The 19,620-nt window shown below is 37.1% G+C and overlaps 1 protein-coding gene across 1 annotated transcript in view; it reads right to left on the bottom strand.

The window, feature by feature from the left end:
• Window positions 1–530: 530 nt before the first annotated feature.
• The window catches only part of Cad74A (cadherin 74A), a 111,730-nt gene continuing 92,640 nt past the window's right edge, over window positions 531–19,620 (bottom strand). The window contains exons 19-23 of the mRNA XM_083134428.1: window positions 15,909–16,192; window positions 14,220–14,407; window positions 12,728–12,851; window positions 7,780–7,904; window positions 531–3,152 (exon numbers count right to left, since the gene is read on the bottom strand). Of these exons, the coding sequence (XP_082990554.1) occupies window positions 2,966–3,152; window positions 7,780–7,904; window positions 12,728–12,851; window positions 14,220–14,407; window positions 15,909–16,192 (908 nt within the window). The 3' untranslated portion in view covers window positions 531–2,965. The remainder of the gene's footprint in view (window positions 3,153–7,779; window positions 7,905–12,727; window positions 12,852–14,219; window positions 14,408–15,908; window positions 16,193–19,620) is intronic.

Genomic DNA, 19,620 nt, shown 5'->3' with positions numbered 1-19,620 from the left:
TCTAATACAGGGTTGGAACTCTAAGACCATGATAAAATTCAAGTATAATTCCCGGTTTTCAAGGAGAACTTTCCAAAAATTCAAGGGTACAAGCAAATGCTTCCTCTATTTAAACCTTGCTTATTACCGTGTGTAATTATAAGCATATTAGGGAAATCCTTATGATTACACAAAACAATATTTCAGAAAATTAACAGTCTTCCATCTGCAAGAACGTGCACATGAGTGAACAACAAACGAAGAACTGACACTAACTCAGTCGAAGTTTAGTCATAAAAGAACTCTCAGCTTGCTAGCTCCAAAAAGATTAGACTTGGTGCCATCTTGCATAACTTGCTGTGTGTGTCAGATAGATAGTTCTGTAAAGAACATTAATAAAATATAAGGATTGAGAGATATCTGTCTTTGTTCTCCACTGCAGCTTTATTTTCCTTCCTCGATATAGAGAGGTTGTTCATTAATGAATGAACAAATAAGAAAACAAATTTTTAAAATAAATTATATTTTAAAAGAAAATTAAAATATATCACAAGTACAAAAAATGACAAAATGAAAACATATTTATACAACAGCAGGTTAGTGAAAAAACAATAATACTTCCGCACATTTACAAACTAACAAAATTGTTTATTAATGAACACACTCAAACTGGCTGATTACGTTATTAATTATTTCTAATGTAAAAAAACTAACAATAGGTGGAAAACTTGCCACAAAACTCTACAGAGACTTCATTGAATCTTGCATTAGAATGTTTCTACCTAAAATTCCTTCCTGAATAGCTAATTTGTTACTTATGATCCAGGATATTTTCTAAACTTCCAATGTGTAAATGTGTAAGCATTGCACAGACACAGGGGGTGAATCTAGGATTACCAGATGTCCTAATTTTCTTGGGCAGTCCTGGTATTTAACCATTTCCAGATGGGCAACGGGCTATACCCATCGTTACATACAAACATTTCTTGTGAAGGAACAACATGCTACAATCTACTGCCTCCCTTGTGCACGTATGTTGTAACCACCTCTTTCAAATTCCAACCACTAGATGTCAAGTTTTCTTCCTGAATTTTACTTGGACTCGTGTTGAATTAGGTGACACTTTGTTTATACTCTTGAAAAGAGAATTAAATAACTTATATGCACATTGTGTAAATTTTTTACAAGGATTCCACTTCATATTTCCCATTTAGTGACAATTTCAATCCAAAAAAGAAGTTTTATGGTTAATTTTCATAAATTACATTGTATTTCTATATTATGTTTTGAAAGTATGTTTTCAGTAACTTTTATTACAATGTTTATTTCTTTTACTTTCAAGAAATTGTTACAGGAAAAAATCATAACGTCAGAGAATTTATGTAAAATGTAACATATTATAAATCTGTGGAAAGATGACATATTATTAAATAATAACACACTTTGCCATGCATTTAATTTGGGGAGGTTTGCTGTTGAATACATTCCAAAAATTAATTCACTGCTCGGCGCTTCAGTGTATGTGGAATATGATATTACTACCATTGTCCAACTTATAGAAAATAACTCAAATTACTTTCTTGTAATATATTGACGGTGCTTGAATAGCACTCTATTTTTGTGTATGAGGGCCTCTCCCAATGGCATAGTGGTAATGTTGTTTCCTTCGATTGCTGGTAGAGACACATGGCACAGTGGTTCAGATCCCATTTTTATTTTTTTAAAAAAATACGTAGGTCCAGTCATGATTAGCCTATCTGTGCATAAAGTGGACTTAAAACAACAATTCAATTCATTTTGGGTGAGGCAGATGTCCCAGTTTTTCATTTTCAAAATCTGACAACCATAGGTGCATCCCCCCAATGTGCATGAACGAACTCAACAATAGCTAATCGTTATCAAGCTATAAATTCCATTGGACAGTAGCATGTGAGACAATTTTGTAGAGAAAATAATATATCTTCTTTGGCTGTTCAGTGCTACTTTTATCATCTAGCATGTCAATGTAATTAGAGGGAAAACTTCATCATAAATATAGTACAAAAAGGGGCAGGATTGCAACACTACACCTGTATTTACCCTACCTATAATACTGAAGAGTAAACACCCCACTGGTGCCATATAAACTTACCAAATTACAAGGCTCATTCATTCATAAGACAAGGCAGAAATATCTGGATCGTAAGATAAATCCTCTGAAATTACTAGCACCATTGTCTCCAATCCCATTATCTTTTCCCATAATTCAACCACCTAATTATGTACTTTGCCAATAATAATGTACATATAAAACAATTATTAGCACAGAACCTCTTAGCAAACACAATTTACTATGTTTGCCAGCATATAAGATGCATTTTTCGTACCTACTTTTGAGGTAAAAGCTTTATCACTGAATATTATAATGAATTTACAGTAATATAAAGTAATATATAGGTCTACTTTCAACAAATAACTTACCTAATCTAACTAGGAAAGAATACATTTTAATTTTCTTCATCACACAAGAAAACAAGAAAGATATCGTCCAATTCAGAACAGAGAAAGTTTCAGAAATGAAGGTAATGAAAAACTGACTATTGGCTTATAGGACGCACCCTGTTTTTCAGACCTATTTTTAAAGGAAAAAAGTGCATCTTATATGTCATCAAATATGGTATATAGCTCATGTACAGTTTGAACTTTATACGTTCAAAAATATTTGTTCAGTTAGTCTCCCCACATTAATAGGTTGCATACAAAACATACGATTTGAAGCAAACGGAGTAACAAGTTGAATTTCATTATGCTGAAGTGTAGTGCATAAAGAAACCAAATCTAACATGTCTGTACATGTGGTTAATTTATTAAAAATTAGCATATTGGAAAGAGGTTCAGTGTTAACATACGGAACACCACAAATAAAATTCCTACCAGCACCCTCACAATACCGATTTGTGGCAAGCCTTCCAGCCATATCACCATTTACCTCATGCAACACTTATTGTCAATGTGGAAAACCGTGGTAAGAAACGGCATCTAGATGACCTCCGCCATCTTGCCAGTCGTAGAGATGCATCCCCTCCGATCCCATGACGGATGGTGCCATTATCACAGATCCTGGTGGGTAGCTTTGGGCCATGTAGGGAGATTCAACAATATGCATTCTGCTGCGAGACAACTGGTGCTTGTACCTGGAAAGAGATAAGGGTGGTCAAAAGAATAGGCAGTTATAAATTCTCTGCATGGCATGTTAAAATATGATCGACCCATTTGCTTTGGAAATCGCTAATCGACATTCGCATGCTGGGTTGTGTGATATGTGGAAAATGTCATTTTGCACTTCATGAGTGCAGACTCATACCCAATTATGAAATATTTTAACCCTTGCCAATTCAATATTTCTGTTACCCACATACATCATCAGCTCTTATTTCTTGGTTACATAAAAAAATTAAACAGTTTTTGTTTATAATTTTCTTACATTCCTTCTCTCTGCCATTTTCCTACTAGCACTACTGGAAGAATACAACACACGATCATCTGTTCATATCAAAACACATGGCCTGTCAAGAAACAAAAAGAGTACAACCTGTGCTTTCTGTTGGTTAGAGTCCGCACTACATGAGGAAATGCATCGGACAGGCTCCAACAGCGGAGTGGGTGAACAAATGCCCAAAAAGATAAAAAAATGTCGGACGTCTTCTGACATCAGAGCGGAACAGGAAAATCATGATGTCGGACAAGGCCCAGCGTAGGATCGGAAAGCGTTAATGTGAACATATAAAAACTATAAAAATAACTGACAATTTTTCAGATTTTCCAAGAAATTTGTTCTTGCATAAATGAATGGGTTATTTGTGGAGAGAGGAAAGTCCCAGAAGGCTGGAATATTTGGTAATTTTAGTTTTATAACAATTAATGCGAGGCTACCAGAGGTACTGATTTAGTTGGAACAGTCCATTCTTCTTAATCACTGAACCAACGTTTTTCAAACTGCAGTAGTAATGTAAAAATGCCTCAGTTTCCTTGGTTAACTCAGATTCAGACATGTTCTTTATAAGAATCATTGCTAATATGTATCATTTCATTTATAAATGTATTATTTTCTAAACATAGAATTATCAATTGTTCTGCTGAAAGAAAATGAAAGGAAATTTGAAAGCATTGTTAATTTGCAAAATACGGTACTATTTGAATACTTATGAGAATTGAATGTAAACAATAAGTGCCAAGCTGTACACAATGTGTGACAGCCTTTGTCTGTATGGACGAGACTATGCTGCTGATTGTGAGGCTGGAGGGTCCATCAGCTAGTTAATTTTTTTCAGTAATTTGTGGACTATAATATTGAAACTCTACAATTTTACATCTAGCTGCAATATTCCCACAGCATTGTTGATCACATCGAATACTCCAACAGCATGTTGGATCTTCTCATCTTGCCAGACTGTCAGATCCGCCCCATTTTATTTATCTTAACTTTTAGTGCTCAAAAATTGTGTTTTTCTTTTTTGTTGACTATAGTCAACAATAAATCATAAAAATATATAATGTTCGCCGACCTCCGTGGCAGAGTAGTTAGCACAGCATGCTTCGATGACAGGGACCCTGGGTTTGAATCCCAACCCAGGTATTCTTTGTGATTGTGTCTTCATCAATTTTATCATATCATCACTCATGCTCATCTGTGTGATTAGCTAAAAAGCAAGCACGTATCTAGAAATATGTCTTGGGGGGGGGGAGTGTCCGAACCAAGTATCTCAGGAATAATAATAATGTTTAAATTAAAATAATGATATTAAATAAAATTAATACTAAATACAACACATAAATTAATATTATATTATTATTACATGAATAGGTAAAAAGACTATAAGAATAGATATATAACAGCGCATATTCATTACATAGGTAGATTACCTATGTCAAATAGATGAATAATTGACTATTTATTGAATAACAAAAATGATGTTACATGCAGTTGGACAAAAGTAAGTTTGTGATTTATATCACTGGTCTACATATGAATTTTTTTTTCTGCTGACTTAGATATTTTAACTGATTCTATATAATTTGAGGTCGCTGATTCCAAATATGTAGTCAGAAAAAGTGTATCACGTCACAATTTTTCACAAATCACATTTGAAAATTTTCACAATATTATAATACTGGGCTAAACTCCAACAATTTTCCATATAGATATCTGCACATAATGAAATTTATTTTTCTGCTGACTTAGATATTTTAACTGATTCTATATAATTTGAGGTCGCTGATTCCAAATATGTAGTCAGAAATAGTGTATCACGTCACAATTTTTCACAAATCACATTTGAAAATTTTCACAATATTATAATACTGGGCTAAACTCCAACAATTTTCCATATATCTGCACATAATGAAATTATAGGACTACAGTATACATAGGTGGCGTAGCTGATAACAGGTATTAAGTTGCATTGTTTCACAAGTCATATTTCAAAATTTTCAGAAAATTATATCCGGTTACATTCCAACAGCACTTGCAAAGAGAATGCGACGTAGTCAGATGTCCATGCAGAGTATCACGTCACGTTGTTTAACAAACATACGTTTCTATTTTCTCTATAGGGAGTTCTTAATGGACAAAAAGTTTAGGCAATTACGGCAAATTGATCAATTTGTTTCACGAGCACATACAGTCAACACCTGATGCCTGTACTTATGCTAAACTTAACATAAACCACAGAATAGCACAACATGCATACCTACTTAGGCAAAAAAATTTGTTTCTTTGATTTTCTGGAGTAGGTGGCCTCAGGAACGTCACGCTGCAAGCAAGCACCAGCAATAGTCGGCCATCATGTTTTCATTCCATCTCCCCTGATATCGGTGCTCCATGGTTTTTATGTCTTGGTGGAAGCGTTCGCCCTGTTCTTCACTTACGGCACCAAGATTGGACGGAAATACATCTAAGTGGTTGTGCAGGAAGTGAAGCTTGACACTCAAATTTACTCCTAACTTTTGAAACGTCACCAACAAATTTTCAACTAGAACCTCGTAGTTGAGCGCCCTGAAGTTTCCAAGAAAGTTTGTAATGACATCAGAAAAGGCACACCATGCATCTTTCTCTGTGCGGTTCATTGTTTGTAAGAATTCTTCATCTTTCATTAGCATCCTCATCTGAGGACCATCAAAAATACCTGCTTTTACTTTCTCATGCGTCAATGCAGGAAATTTTGAGCAAATGTATTTAAAGCAAGCCCCATTCTTATCCAGAGCTTTTACATACTGCTTCATTAATCCCAACTTAATGTGCAGTGGAGGAAGTAACACTTTCTTAGGATCAACAAGCTGCTTGTTCTGGATGGTTTTCACCCCGACTTCAAAGCTTTTCCTGGCAGGCAACAGTCTTCGTACCCAATGTTCGTTCCTTGCTCGACTGTCCCATAAACACAAAAAGCATAGATATTTCGTGAAACCTGCTTGTTGACCAAGTAACATTGAAATGACCTTGAGATCTCCGCACAGAAGCCAACTGTCATTTGCATACTTATCTTTCGAAGCATTTCTTTCATTGTTTCGTAGCTTTCCTTCAAATATACAGAGTGGCCAACAGGAATGGTTGCTACTTATTGCCATTATGCAGCAACACACACTTCAAACTCCTCTTCGAGCTATCAATAAAAAACCTCCATTCTTCTGCATTATACATACATCCCATAGCTTCAATTAGTCCCTTCAGATCTGTACAATAGACAAATTCTTCGTCCCTTTGAAAATATCTTAATAGATGCCTCTCTCTGTCCCGATACATGAAGGTTGTTCCAGACGCTAACATATTTCTTTCCTTTAGTCTACACAGGTCCTGCATACTTTATGAGGTGCCCAGGATTTATCTTGGTCACCCAATTTAATTCCGAAATATGCACTATATGCTTTCCTTACAAAGTCAGTAATATTTGTCCTTTGTTTTGGGGTTAACAATGTTCGAATAACTGATTGAAATAATATTCATTATAATATTCCATGTGCTGCCATCTTGTGACCTCTTTACGGACTACGTTGTTTCATTGCTCTAAATATACATCCCTAATATTAGATAATTTTCTATTTTCCTCCGAAACCTGACGTGATAGAAAAAAACGGATTTCGGTTTTGGATTTACCACCCTCGAATTACTAAAGAACAACCATCAGCCTCCAGTCAGCAAAATTGACGTAGACCAGTGTATTTTATGCATATTGAGTAGTAGTGTACATAAATCATCTTTGTAATGTTATTCAAAGCCGTATGATCCCAATATAATCCTTGTCTTCCAATAAGTTCAGAGGGAATTATACAACAAAGGCTAAAATAATATATTTTTCATTATTTAATTTAAGTACTTGATAAATATTTTGGAGGTGGGGGGATCCGGACCCCCTGGATCCCCCTTTACGGCACCTGAACAGGGTACTCAAATTTTGGTCAGAAGTTAGCATCTTAATGAATTCATTCAATGATGTAATTAATCGAACCAGAGCTCCAACTATTTCTGGGAACAAACAATTAATACTTCTTCTTTGGTATGACTCTACCTTCTCAATATTTCATGTCACAAAAGTGCATCTCTTTCAAATGTTACTAACTTGTATTGTGTTCTGTTGTTTTTCTGTCACTTCAGGCTAATCTTGGATGATGAAGATGAGTGATGATTATATGCTCAGGCTGGAACTCATACCTTGGAATTTTGGTGGCAAGATCAGAAGCTGACCACTTAATGTGTTTGTTCACTAAGATGGACCAAAATATTCATAAAATCCTTGAACTCAGCCAATAAACATAGGTGTTACTTACCTTGAGTATAAGCAGCAAATAACAATGCCAGCAATAAGTGCAGCGAGACCAATGAAGCATGCAATGGCAAGCACCCACAGCTCTATCCACGTTGCATCGCTTTTGGATAACTGAGGAGCACATTTCTAGAAAGAACAGAATGAATTTTATTATTAATTGTGCACACAATTCATCTTATTATTAAATTCTATGATACAGTATAATGTTAAGATAAAGTCAAATTATTATCAATATAATTCAATTTGATTTGAATATAGCAAATTGCTTGTCTAACATATGTTTTGCCAGGTTAAATTACTGTTAAAAGTGTTCCGTTAACATACCACCTTTACCTCGGTCGGTTCTGATAAAAAAATGCAAATAAAGAACTGAATCAGCTCACCATACCCTGTCCAGCTAACTGTAGAGCAGGGCCGCACATATCGGCAGAGGAGGAGGAGGAAAATTGAGTGGTGAAAGCACAGTGTTGCCAATCATACAGTCCTGACCATACATGTATGTAAGTACGGACCAGACCTTAGTCCATACGCTAAATGTCCAGCTTGTCAAAATTTGCTCTTGCAGTTTTATCCCTAATATTTCCCTAAGAAATTCTTAAACAAATCGTACGGACCTGGAGATAAAAATATGGTCCGTTTGCCATGTGCGTTCGGTATTATTCTTGTCAAAAGTTTGCAATGCTGCATAGCGAAGGAGGAAATCGGGTAACTCCCGTCGCCCATTACACAATCCCATTTCTCTCACTGTTCATTGGTGGAGCTGGCTCGCATCACAGAGACTTGTTCTTGTTTGCCTGGTCTACAGTTAGCTGGTATGGAGTTTAGTCCTGGGTTTCAATCCTGTCCCACACCGGAGCATTCATAATTAATAATTATATTAATTACAATATAGACAAGATCTTGGATTCTTCCATTGTCATTCTCTAATTTATCTCACACACATACTTTCTCTAATGTGACCCCACAATGGAACTGACTATGGAAACCAGCATCAACGGAACCGCCTGATGCTTTGTAAAATGTTGAAGTCCGTAGGAATCTCCCTCCACACTCTGATCTTCCAAATCTCAGTTTCACTCTCCAGCCCTCCGCCAGAGGGGCCATATTTATACTCCCTCCTTGGCAAGTGGGGGAGGAAGTTCAAATTCTATTGGCTAATTTAAATACTCTTGAGAGCTCATGGAAGAACCAAGAATTACAGAATATATCTACAGTTGAATTTAAACTAACATAAATTTACCATCTGGCCTGATCACACAAACTAATATGAAATACCAATACAATGCAATAAACAAGGCATAAAAACAAATACTGTTTGCAACAAATGTAATCTACGTATTTTCTTACAGTGGATTAACAAAGCTTTATAATTTAGCCCACACGGGACATGTAACTTAAGTGAAAAATGCAGACCTCAACCAGGACTGTGCTCGACACACAAGTTCGAGCCTGCATTTCTCACTTAAATTTCCATGTAGTGCATCTCCTCTGTGTGCCAAATCATAAGGCAATGTACACAGTGTGACCATATTTTCAGAAACGAAAAGCAGGACACTGTACTCGAAAGCCGTAGTTTCCATTTTTTTTTTCTTATTCCTTCCTGGTCTAAACCCCATTCCAAAAAGTACCAAGAGATAAATAAAACCAAGGTTGAAAAAATACAGTTTGAACCAAGATAGTTCAAGTTATAAGTGGTTTCTTTTCTTTAAAACAGTGTTCGAAGTGGGGAAAATGCTGCAGGGCATCCCCCAAATTTCCCACTTTCTCAAACGAAAACAAATCCTGTGTTACATTAATTCATATTAATATTAATGAAGCCATGTTCACACCCAATATCAAACCATGCATAACTTAAACATGAAAAAATGTTAATTTGGCAACTATCATTGAAATTGAATTTTTCAACACACTTATGAACAGCCATAAAAGAAAGATTCATTTGCCTATGATGCAAATAATGAAGTTATAATGCAACAACCAAGTCTTATCCCATTTCTCTTCCGAACTCTCTGAAACAGATTTTTCACGGGAATGAATTGCTTGAAACAAAGTACGCCTTTACAGAATCAACTCATGACAGGCACGTATCCAGAAATTCTTTTCAGGGGGGGGGCTAAACTTTTTTTTTTTACAGGGCTGTAGATAGAACCTCGCAAGGTTTAAGGTCGATGCTGGTGATTCAGTTCCAAAACGGTGAGGGGGAAAAGGTGAAATGAAATGATGAGGCAGGAAAAGTTTACTTTCTCCTGGTAGACAAAGGTTAGCAGTAAAAAGCCATAGTGTAGGGCTAAAAATGGAGAGCAAGTATCTCCTAAATCTGCCACTGTTTAAGATGCTGTTTTTTTCTTCTTCTTTCTTTCAGAACGTGATATCGGGACATTTTTTATCACTCGACTCTTCTGTTGCAATGTACGAACGTTCTGTTTGTGCCGAAATGATCTCAGTATGTGTATGTGTGTCCTCCATTTCACGAAGCTGTTATGCAATGAACAATCCATTCGAATGTGTTCTCCCAGGTTTGGATATGATCCTTTATGGTGTTGTCGCCTGCCTTCGAAACGTAACCTTAACAAAAATCCTAATTTTTCCATCCTTGTGACTTGGATCTTCAAGATTTAGGAAGAATTCAGACCGAAGGCACACACACGTCATTTGCAATGAGTGACCCAATCAACAGAAACTTTTCCCACCGTAGCGGCACGACAGGCTGTACAAGCCTGTGTTCGATTTGTGAAATCCTCAAGCAACACGTATAGCTTGTAGCTTCGGTGTGAAACCTGGTGGGTCAATCTCATTGTCACCTTGAAACGGCAGCTCGTGTTGACCACAGAAGAAAAATATCTTGTCAACCGGTGGGAATGTCCCTTAGTTTTATTCTATCTCCTTTTTCTGTGCTTGTTAATTAAACAGGCAACATCTTACGGGTGGGCATACACAAGAGATATGCTATGCAGAAAGTTTAGCAGAAAATGCAGGCTCCAGCAGGCATACGGTGCCAGTGCTCTACAGCAACAGCGAAAGATCAAGCGAAGCCAAGGGTGAATAGGTAGCTCACTTGGTAGAACAAAGAATGGCATGGTATATGCCAGAGACCTTGGTTTTGGAGTCATGGTCGAGCTTGCTTATTCCGCTAAAATTTCCACATATGCAACATCTTCTTGATTTCTCTTCTCGACATTCATAAAATTTTCGGCCTTCATGGCCGCCCCTTTGTGGTAGTTAGTGTTTGAGTGTTTTTCCAAAACAGTTGACTTAAAAGTCCTTTTTTAACCCACGAAACTCTCGGACTGCATACACGAAACTTGGTCCAGTCACTAATAAATTGTCACTGAAAACTTAGATTTTCAGTCGATCTGTGCAGCTTATTTCTTTTTTTTTAAAAAAAAAAATGATGCTCCAATGCCCATTACTGCTGAAATATTTACTTTAGAGACCTTCGATCTCTTCGGCTCATGACCCGAAACTAGCACTACATGGTCGGCAATGTCTTCAGCTTTGGGCTCGAACTTCTACTAGTGGTAGACTTCAGCACTTTCCAGGAAAATGTATCACAAGTCCTCTACCCCCCTTCCCCCTGAATCTCTACATCTTATGAAATTGTCAATGGACACTGTCACACTTACTCCTGAAGTCTTATTGAATTATTCTGTTGTACAGACCAACCGTGAAATTGAATTCGCATATTTATATCCATATTATATTCGGGAATGTTCCACACATAAAATGTTTTGTTAATACTGCCAGTAGTTCGACTTCACCTCGTATTCAAGAACGTTCCCTCTCGAGCTTTTCAGAGAATTAGTAATACAACGAATCGCCCGACTCATGGCACTACCTTCAACAGTGCTTTGTTGTGCAACTTCCAAATGCTGACAATAACGCTCAAGTTCGTTGCGACAACACCGAAAGAGAAAGAAAAGTTTACATACAATATTATCAATAATAGTGTTATCCTCAGGGTTCTAGAAAATTCTCCGCCTTTCCTCGATAATTATATCTCTCCTTAAATTATAATCACAATATTTTATTTCACACAGACAAGTCAAAAAACATCATTTTATCTAGTGTAAATCAAAACATTTCGGAGGGGGCTCGAGCCCCCTGAGCCCCCCCTCTGGATATGTGCCTGACTCATGACATCTCGAACACATACAAGTTAAGTTACGTTTTGTATTAATCAAATATGCTAAGACTTTAACTTTGAGTTTCGACTTTGCATAATGGAGTAGATGGGGAGATGAACAGGGAATGGAATTCGCCAAGTAAGTGTCAAAGGGAGAACATCCTTGAAAGATATTTAGCTTTTTGGAGTTTGGTCACAGACTGCAGGACAGGACTAACAAAGGAGACTGTCCTGCTACAACCAGGGATGTATGGTCACCCTAGATATGCAGCTCCATGCTTGGAGAGACACATCACGAAAGTGTCAGGCTGAATCCAGTGGTGGCAGAATAGGTTAAAAATTAACTCTATGATTGGCAGGAGCCAAACAAGTGTCTGGTGTTAAGCTAGAGAGAGGATTCTGGTCTCAAAAAGTCAGAATTTGATTAGATTTGATTTTTGTTAATTAGAGTCACTTTTCTGCCATTTTTGACAATGATGAGAATGAGTAATGATATGATGAAAGTGATGAACAGACACTCTCATAGAACACCTATGGCCAGGATGGGATTCAAACCCAAGACCCCTAGCATCATAGCATGCTGTGCTAACCACTCTGCCATGGAGGTCGGCTCGAAAGCCAGAAAACCGTGGCAATGGATCTTGATGCATCGATCACCATCAGACAATGAAAAGCTGTTTGGCAGGTTCTGACTCTCAAAAGACTGTTGCATCATGGATTTTATTAATTTAGTTGCTTTCTTCAATAATCTCTTCTGGATTTGAGAAAGTGGTGCTGTTATCTACAATATTCATAATAAAACGGACAAGTAGCTTTGAGAACCTACCTCTACAGCATGAACATCGTACTTCCGGTATATTTCATCCAAATCAAGATTATTTGGATCGTCCATAAGTGACTGCATTTCATCTAATTCATAAATCTCCTTTCCCACCAGTTGGAAACAAGAACTGAAATAACAAAAATTAAATATTAATGAAGCATTTATTTGATCAAAGATTTGACCACTGAAAGCTTGTTTCTTTAACCCTAGAACACTACCGTACGTAAAATTTATGTATGCTTTGCGCTCAAATTGTGACAATGGCTCCCACTATCATGGTATGAAATTTAATTTCTGATACCAACCGATATTTTTCCAACATTTTTGTATTTCATAAATTACACTTTTGCAGGGTCTAATTAACCTGCAAATGATGTTTTATTATGCATCAGATTTCCATGAAAAACTGGATTTTGTGATTACATGACAGGTATTTTAATATTCTGATGTGTAATTCCTGAATATCTTGAAGCAAAACTCCTGATAAATTGATGCACTGGAATCAATGAATGATTTGATTTATTCTACTTTGCATTTCTGCCACTTTTGGCTAATTGCAAAGATGATGATCATATTATGATAATATGTAATAGATAAAGGAACAATCAGAAATGCAGATGGACAGCATTCCACATACTGGCTGCAAGTCCAGACACCCCAACCTCTCAAGTCTGTAAAATGCAGTCCAGGGTACTACGTGTAAGGGAGGTTGACATTTGAGTGACTTCAGAAAGAGTCCCTTACACCACCCATGTAATTGAAGTGGAAAACATACACACTAATTATAAACTATATTTTGAACAACTTTTAATTAGTACAATTTGCAGGCATTAATATTGGTATCGGGGGGGATTTGTAATAATATTCAATTTATTTGTAAAGAACCTAGGAGTGAATTATCAAAAAATGCACACAGTTAAGGAGAATTACTAAATGCTGTTCTATCAGAAGTGTGTAATTAAGTGGCCTCTTCTAGTAAATTAAATGCACTACTGTACTTGTAGGAGCCACGGTGGTGTAGTCGATAGGGTGTTTTACTGTCATGGGGGAGACCCAGGTTCGATTCCCAAAGTGGGTGATCTAAGGCCTGAATTTTTACAGCCTTGTCCCCATATAAAGTTGCTCTGGGGCTCACCCAGCCTCAAATCAATGGGTACCTTCGGGGTAAAGGTGGCTGGAGCATGGTGCTGATCATGTCACCTTCAAGATCGAGAATATGTGTGACCCCCACATCCCCTAACTGTTGGTTGGTTGATTTGGTGTTTCAAGTCCACTTTATGCACAGTAAGGCTAATCGGGACTGGACCTACGGTTTAAAGTAGGATCCGAACCTCTATGTGCCTCCACCAGGTATTGAACCCAGGACCCCTTGATTACAAGGCGACAATGCTACCACTGCACCATCGGGGAGGCCTGTCCCCTAAATGTGCCTTCATGGCATGGTGCAATATGCATAGGGAACTTTTTACCTTGCTGTACTTAACACTTGAATTACCTTGTACTGCTGAAGTCAAGACTTCCGTCATGTTTTGCATAAAACTGGGTATCATATATGTTTACAGACACCGGCAGAAGTAGAGCTTTTTCCACCTCCTGCTGAAAGTTCTTCAGAATTTTCCTCACTTCCGTTGGAGGTTTGTTGAAAACAAACTTCAGGAGATCTCTGTCTCTGAGCACAAAAACCTACAAAGACAAATACAGTATTGATCAGTGGCAGATCCAGTTCCTAGGGAAGAGTATAAGATGAAAAAAATTCTTTGCTGTTGTCGCTTGTTAAGGCTCGGCTGGACCTTTGTCGATGCCAAATGGTTTCAAATTTTCTTCCCCTTTTGGAAAACCAGTATGATATTCCAAAATCTGAAAAATTACAAGACTTCAAGCGAATCTTCATGTTGTTTGATTTCGCTGTTGCAAAGATATTATCAATAGTTTAATAGATAGAGGCATGCATATTTCATTTTTTAAGGAAACAGGAAATATGAAACAACGCACTGCAATGTTCATTTCTCATGTTTTTCAAAGTTGTGAGGTACATTTTCTTAGCAAGTGTCGTCATCAAATGATGAGAAATGAGCTGCTGAATAACAAAAATTTATAATTTATTTACTGGCGTGGGACTTCCTGAAGTCTGAATTATCTTGCGAGCAGTGGCGGCGATTAGGGCAATTGCCCCCCCCCCCACTTTTTGTCACTTTTGCCCCCTATGCTAAACCTTAGCTACAAGAGAAAGTAAACTGTCTTTGCCCCCCCCCCCCAAGTTTTGGCACCTTGCCCCCCTAGTTTTGGAACCCAATCTTGTGAGTTATGCAAAACATGGAAAATTGATTAATTATGCTATAAATATTTGAAAAGTAAAAAAATGGACTCCTTTACACAGGCAAAACTTAACTCTCATAACTACATAAAATGTACTATTAGGTGGGAAATGTTTATTTTGTGTATTAAGCATAATTTTTACATCAATTTTAGGTTTTTATTTACAATTTAAACATTTTATATACACAACGTTTAATCTTAAAATGTGCCTAGATATTGTACTGAAATCTTGATATTTTTGCACCATAAATATGTGTTCCTATTAACAGACTTATGTAGTCACAAAACTATTGAGAATATGTAGGTAACAGTGAAAGCAAATCACGTGAATGACCTGGAAGCAATTCTAAGCATATGTATATTTTACGATTTTGGGATATCATAGTGGTTTTCCGAAAGGAGAGGAAAATTCTAAAAAAGCTACACTGGCATCAGCCAAAGATATAGCCAACCTTAAAGCTCTCATTTAATAGATCCCCAATGGCCAATAAATATGTTTTCCTTATTGTACTTCACTTTTTTTGTTGTTTCTGTAGACTAATAGTGGCAATGAAGATGGAAGGACAATCACAAAAGAATACACATGATCTGGCCAGTACTCAAACTTGGAACCATCACTACTTAAAGTTGCTACAAATTTTCAGCTATATGGATATTTATATAAAACCAATATGTATCTGAATGTTTCTGATACCATATTTGGATTATAGATATTTGAATTATCCAGATATTCATACAACAAATACCTAAAAAAATCTCTTATATAAAGTGGAGATAAACTATTATTTGTATGTGATCATTCCTATCATGAATTTCAAAACTAAATATATCATTTGGTGCATGCACAAAATAAAGTCATTTTCCTCACCTTTACATGGGCATGTGCAGATTTATTTTCGGCGTCCGTGTTAAAAGCTTTAACCTCGAGTAGAAAGTATCCATCTATGAAGCCAGCAAGACTGTCCGATGTTCGAATCTCTCCACTATGTTGGTCCACCTGGAACACTTTGGTTCCAGATTTGCGCTCTCCTCTGTTCAAAGGGAAGAACGATGCTTCAACAATCTCATATTTCATCAGGCTAGCATCTGCATCAGCATCAATAGCATGTAAAGTCACCAGGGCAGTGTTGACCGGAACATTTAAACGAACGCCTGGAAAATAAGTAAAAAAAATAATTTAATTACAATGCCATACACAGCATGCATATCCCCCTCGACATTTCTGTTTGTGATTCATTTTCTTTTCTACTCATTAATATTATAAACTACTAACAACAAATAATAATAATTATTATTATTTTTATTATTAATAGGGACATTGTTAGTTTTATATAATTCTACTTGATATGACACATCAAAGATTATTTGGCTGTTTTTCTTTCATTCTTTATTATTTTTTCTACAAATAATTAATTCTCTGAAATATGTGTCAGTTAAAAGTGCTATTCGTCACTCAGGGGAGTGGTGAAAATATTTTGCTATGGAGAAAGTCATCATGTTATTTTAAGGTTGCCAAAGTTTGGGGGAGGGGAGTAGCTTCATTATTTGAGTAGTTACTTTGCATGTCCTCTACTGAGATATTCTAAGAAAAGAGAAGTTTGAACGAGAAAACACCCCCCTCCCCATCTTCCAGCAAGTGGTAGCCCATAGACCCAAGTTCAAACCCTCACATGAACTCTTGTAAAGGCCCACGTGGTCATTTATATGTTTTGTTATAATTTTTGCCTACTTCAATTAAGGGAGGTTTCAGACGAAAGTTGCAAACAACACAGGTTGCGTGTCATGAGGATTTCACCAATCAAATGTAGGCTTGTGCAGTATATCATGCTGCTATGGTGTAAAACATTGCCGCTGATTGTTTCATTCCCAAGCAGTGACGTCGCCAGAAATTTTTCTTGGGGTGGGATCAAGGGTGAATAAAATATCTTTAGGTGGGCTCTGGTTCGGTGGTCATGGAGAGGGTCAGCGCTGGGAATTTTTCAAAGGTGGAGCGACGTTCATGAAGATTGTGCTGTACTGGAGAATTCTTGTTCATGGCTCAAATTCATACTTATAATGCAATTATTACAAATATTTTGTATGCCATTTTTATTAGTGTTAAATATTCGGCATATAAATTTCCTGTGTTTTGTAAAAAAAAAAAAATATTATAAAAATAAAGTGAAATAAGCTTTTATCGATTAAAGAAAAGTTTCTCTATACTTTTACAAGACAAACGAAGCTTGTAAACATAATAATGGAAAAATTATATATTATTAATATCAACTGATATTTTTTTTAAAAAAAAAAGATTTAATTTACCAAAACTCATTTAGTCACAGTTACAGGAATACTATAAAGAATTTTGAAATAACCATTTTGAACAAATTTATTCAATAAATTTTTCCTATTTTTGTAGGCTTACTTATTGTTCTTACATGTGTTAAAAGTTTAATTTTATCATTTTTCGCACGTTAATGAAAGGAAACCAACGTAATGGAGAATCTAGAAATGTTCTTCACATTTGAGGTGAAACTGAGTTATGTTAGTCAATTGTTAAGGCCGTTTTGGGTGCTTTATACTATAATTATTTACTAGCTTTATACATCATGTATTCAATATATTTGGGTGGGCAAACAGGTGGCTGGGACTATTTTAAGGTGGGCTAGAGGCCACCCTTGCCCACCCAGTGGCAACGCCCCTGTTCCCAAGTGGCATGTGTCACAGTTACTTGTAAATTTGGTGCAAGATCTTCTTAAGAAAAAAATTTTGCAAGTTACGATAAGTTTTTGTCATAAACATTACATTAAGTGACCTTCATTTCACAAGTAACCAGAACCGTTGGGCCAACTAGAGATTTTACATGAGAAATGTTGGGTTTACATTGGTTAGAAAATTGAAATTGGGCTTATGTTGCACCAACAGTTGTTTCCAATGCTTGCTTAACCATGGAGAAGTGAATCAAAATCAGTTTTAAAAACTACTTTCTCTTGTTAGGACAACTTTCAAGAGTATGATGTAAGTTCTATAGATGGGACAGTGCTGTGTGGCAGTGTTTCTTTCCGAACATTTCAATCATAGCACATACTCAAAATATACAGAGGTTGTTCGCTTTATATCCGACCATTGTCGATTCGGTGCTGCCACCTGGCGTATCATGCTGGAACTATGGGTCTGCTGGCGGGAGCAGTGTTGTGTCTGACCTTGTAGGTGTGTGAGTGTTGGTAGTGAATGTTATCAAATTGCATCGAAAATCAACCGGTATTGGGAGGCCCTTTTCCATGCTAAGTTTTCATACGTACGCATTGTGAAACACTCGGGGTGACTACTGCGAAAGCTATTGTGGCCAGTTACACACAAAAGGCTCTCCTTGCGAAACATTCACCCACAAAAACCACCAGGAGAAGGGCTGCAAGCGAAGTGTCACACACCGTGACATTGACGGCAAGGGGTGCAGCAGCAACTTTGTTCGTCAGTGCAGGGAAAGTTTCCCTCGTGGCTTTATGGTTGTGACGTGATTCGGATATGAGGGTAAGTTGATGATACGCAAGGTGGACAAAAACGTGAAGGTGAATGCCAGATACTTCCAAGACTCCATTCTGACACCTATCTATCGGAGAGACATCCCAAAATTGTATGGAATGGACGCAAACCAGGTGATGATCCATATGGACAAGGCTTCGAGTCATACCGCCAGAACATCACTACGTTTTTATCAGGAAATGGCAGAGAAATTAGGAATTCGTGTCATCCCGTTTGAAGACATTCCTGTGAAAAGCCAAGATGCCAGTCCAATGGATTTTTCCGCATTTGGACTGTTGAAACGACGTCTTCAACATCACCACCCGCGCACCCTGGATAGTCCATGGAAAGCTTGCAGGGAGGAGTGGGACAGAATTCCCATGCCTGCCCTGCGCCGGAGCTTGCTGTAATGTAAACTGCAATGCTGTGCAATAGTCCACAATGCTGGGGGTCCAATAGAACATGATCGGTGGTGTTGGCGAGGTATCTCTTAAGATGAGTACCCGTCAAAAATGGTCGGATATAAAGCGAACAACCTTCTGTAATATTTTGTTAATGAAAGTAGAAGCCATTTGTAACTTGATGTCGTTTGTCAATCACCATGGATGAGAGATATTTCTGTATTGGAAATTGCTTTATGGCTTGTCTGTTTAGCTGTAACAAAACAAGAACATTCTTACAGGTATCCATGTGAAAGTGCGTCATTATTTATAAAATAAACAATGCTATATACAGACTGTTGGCCGGCCATACGTTGGAATGATGGCCAAAATCACAGTTGCCCAATGGTATGTTCTTACATTTGGCCAACACTCTTAGTATGGTGGGTGGCCCAATATTCAGCCAACCACTTTTGATTACTGATATCAGCTGAAGTATCAGTATCGGCTGATATCAGTGGTAGTGGTATCTGAAAGTGTCAGTTCAATTTTATTTACTGATGCCTGCCAATACATTTCTGGCATTTCAATCATTTGTGGAGTCCACAAAAGAGTCATGTGACACGTTTGCAGTCTAATTATTGTGGAAGTTATGCAAAATTGGAAGTTTCCATTAATTTGTCAGCAATCTTGTGCAAA

This window comes from Lepisma saccharinum, chromosome 13 (assembly GCF_977018435.1).
Source record: "Lepisma saccharinum chromosome 13, izLepSacc3.1, whole genome shotgun sequence".
NCBI lineage: Eukaryota > Metazoa > Arthropoda > Insecta > Zygentoma > Lepismatidae > Lepisma > Lepisma saccharinum.
This window is presented reverse-complemented; position numbering and strand designations above follow the sequence as displayed.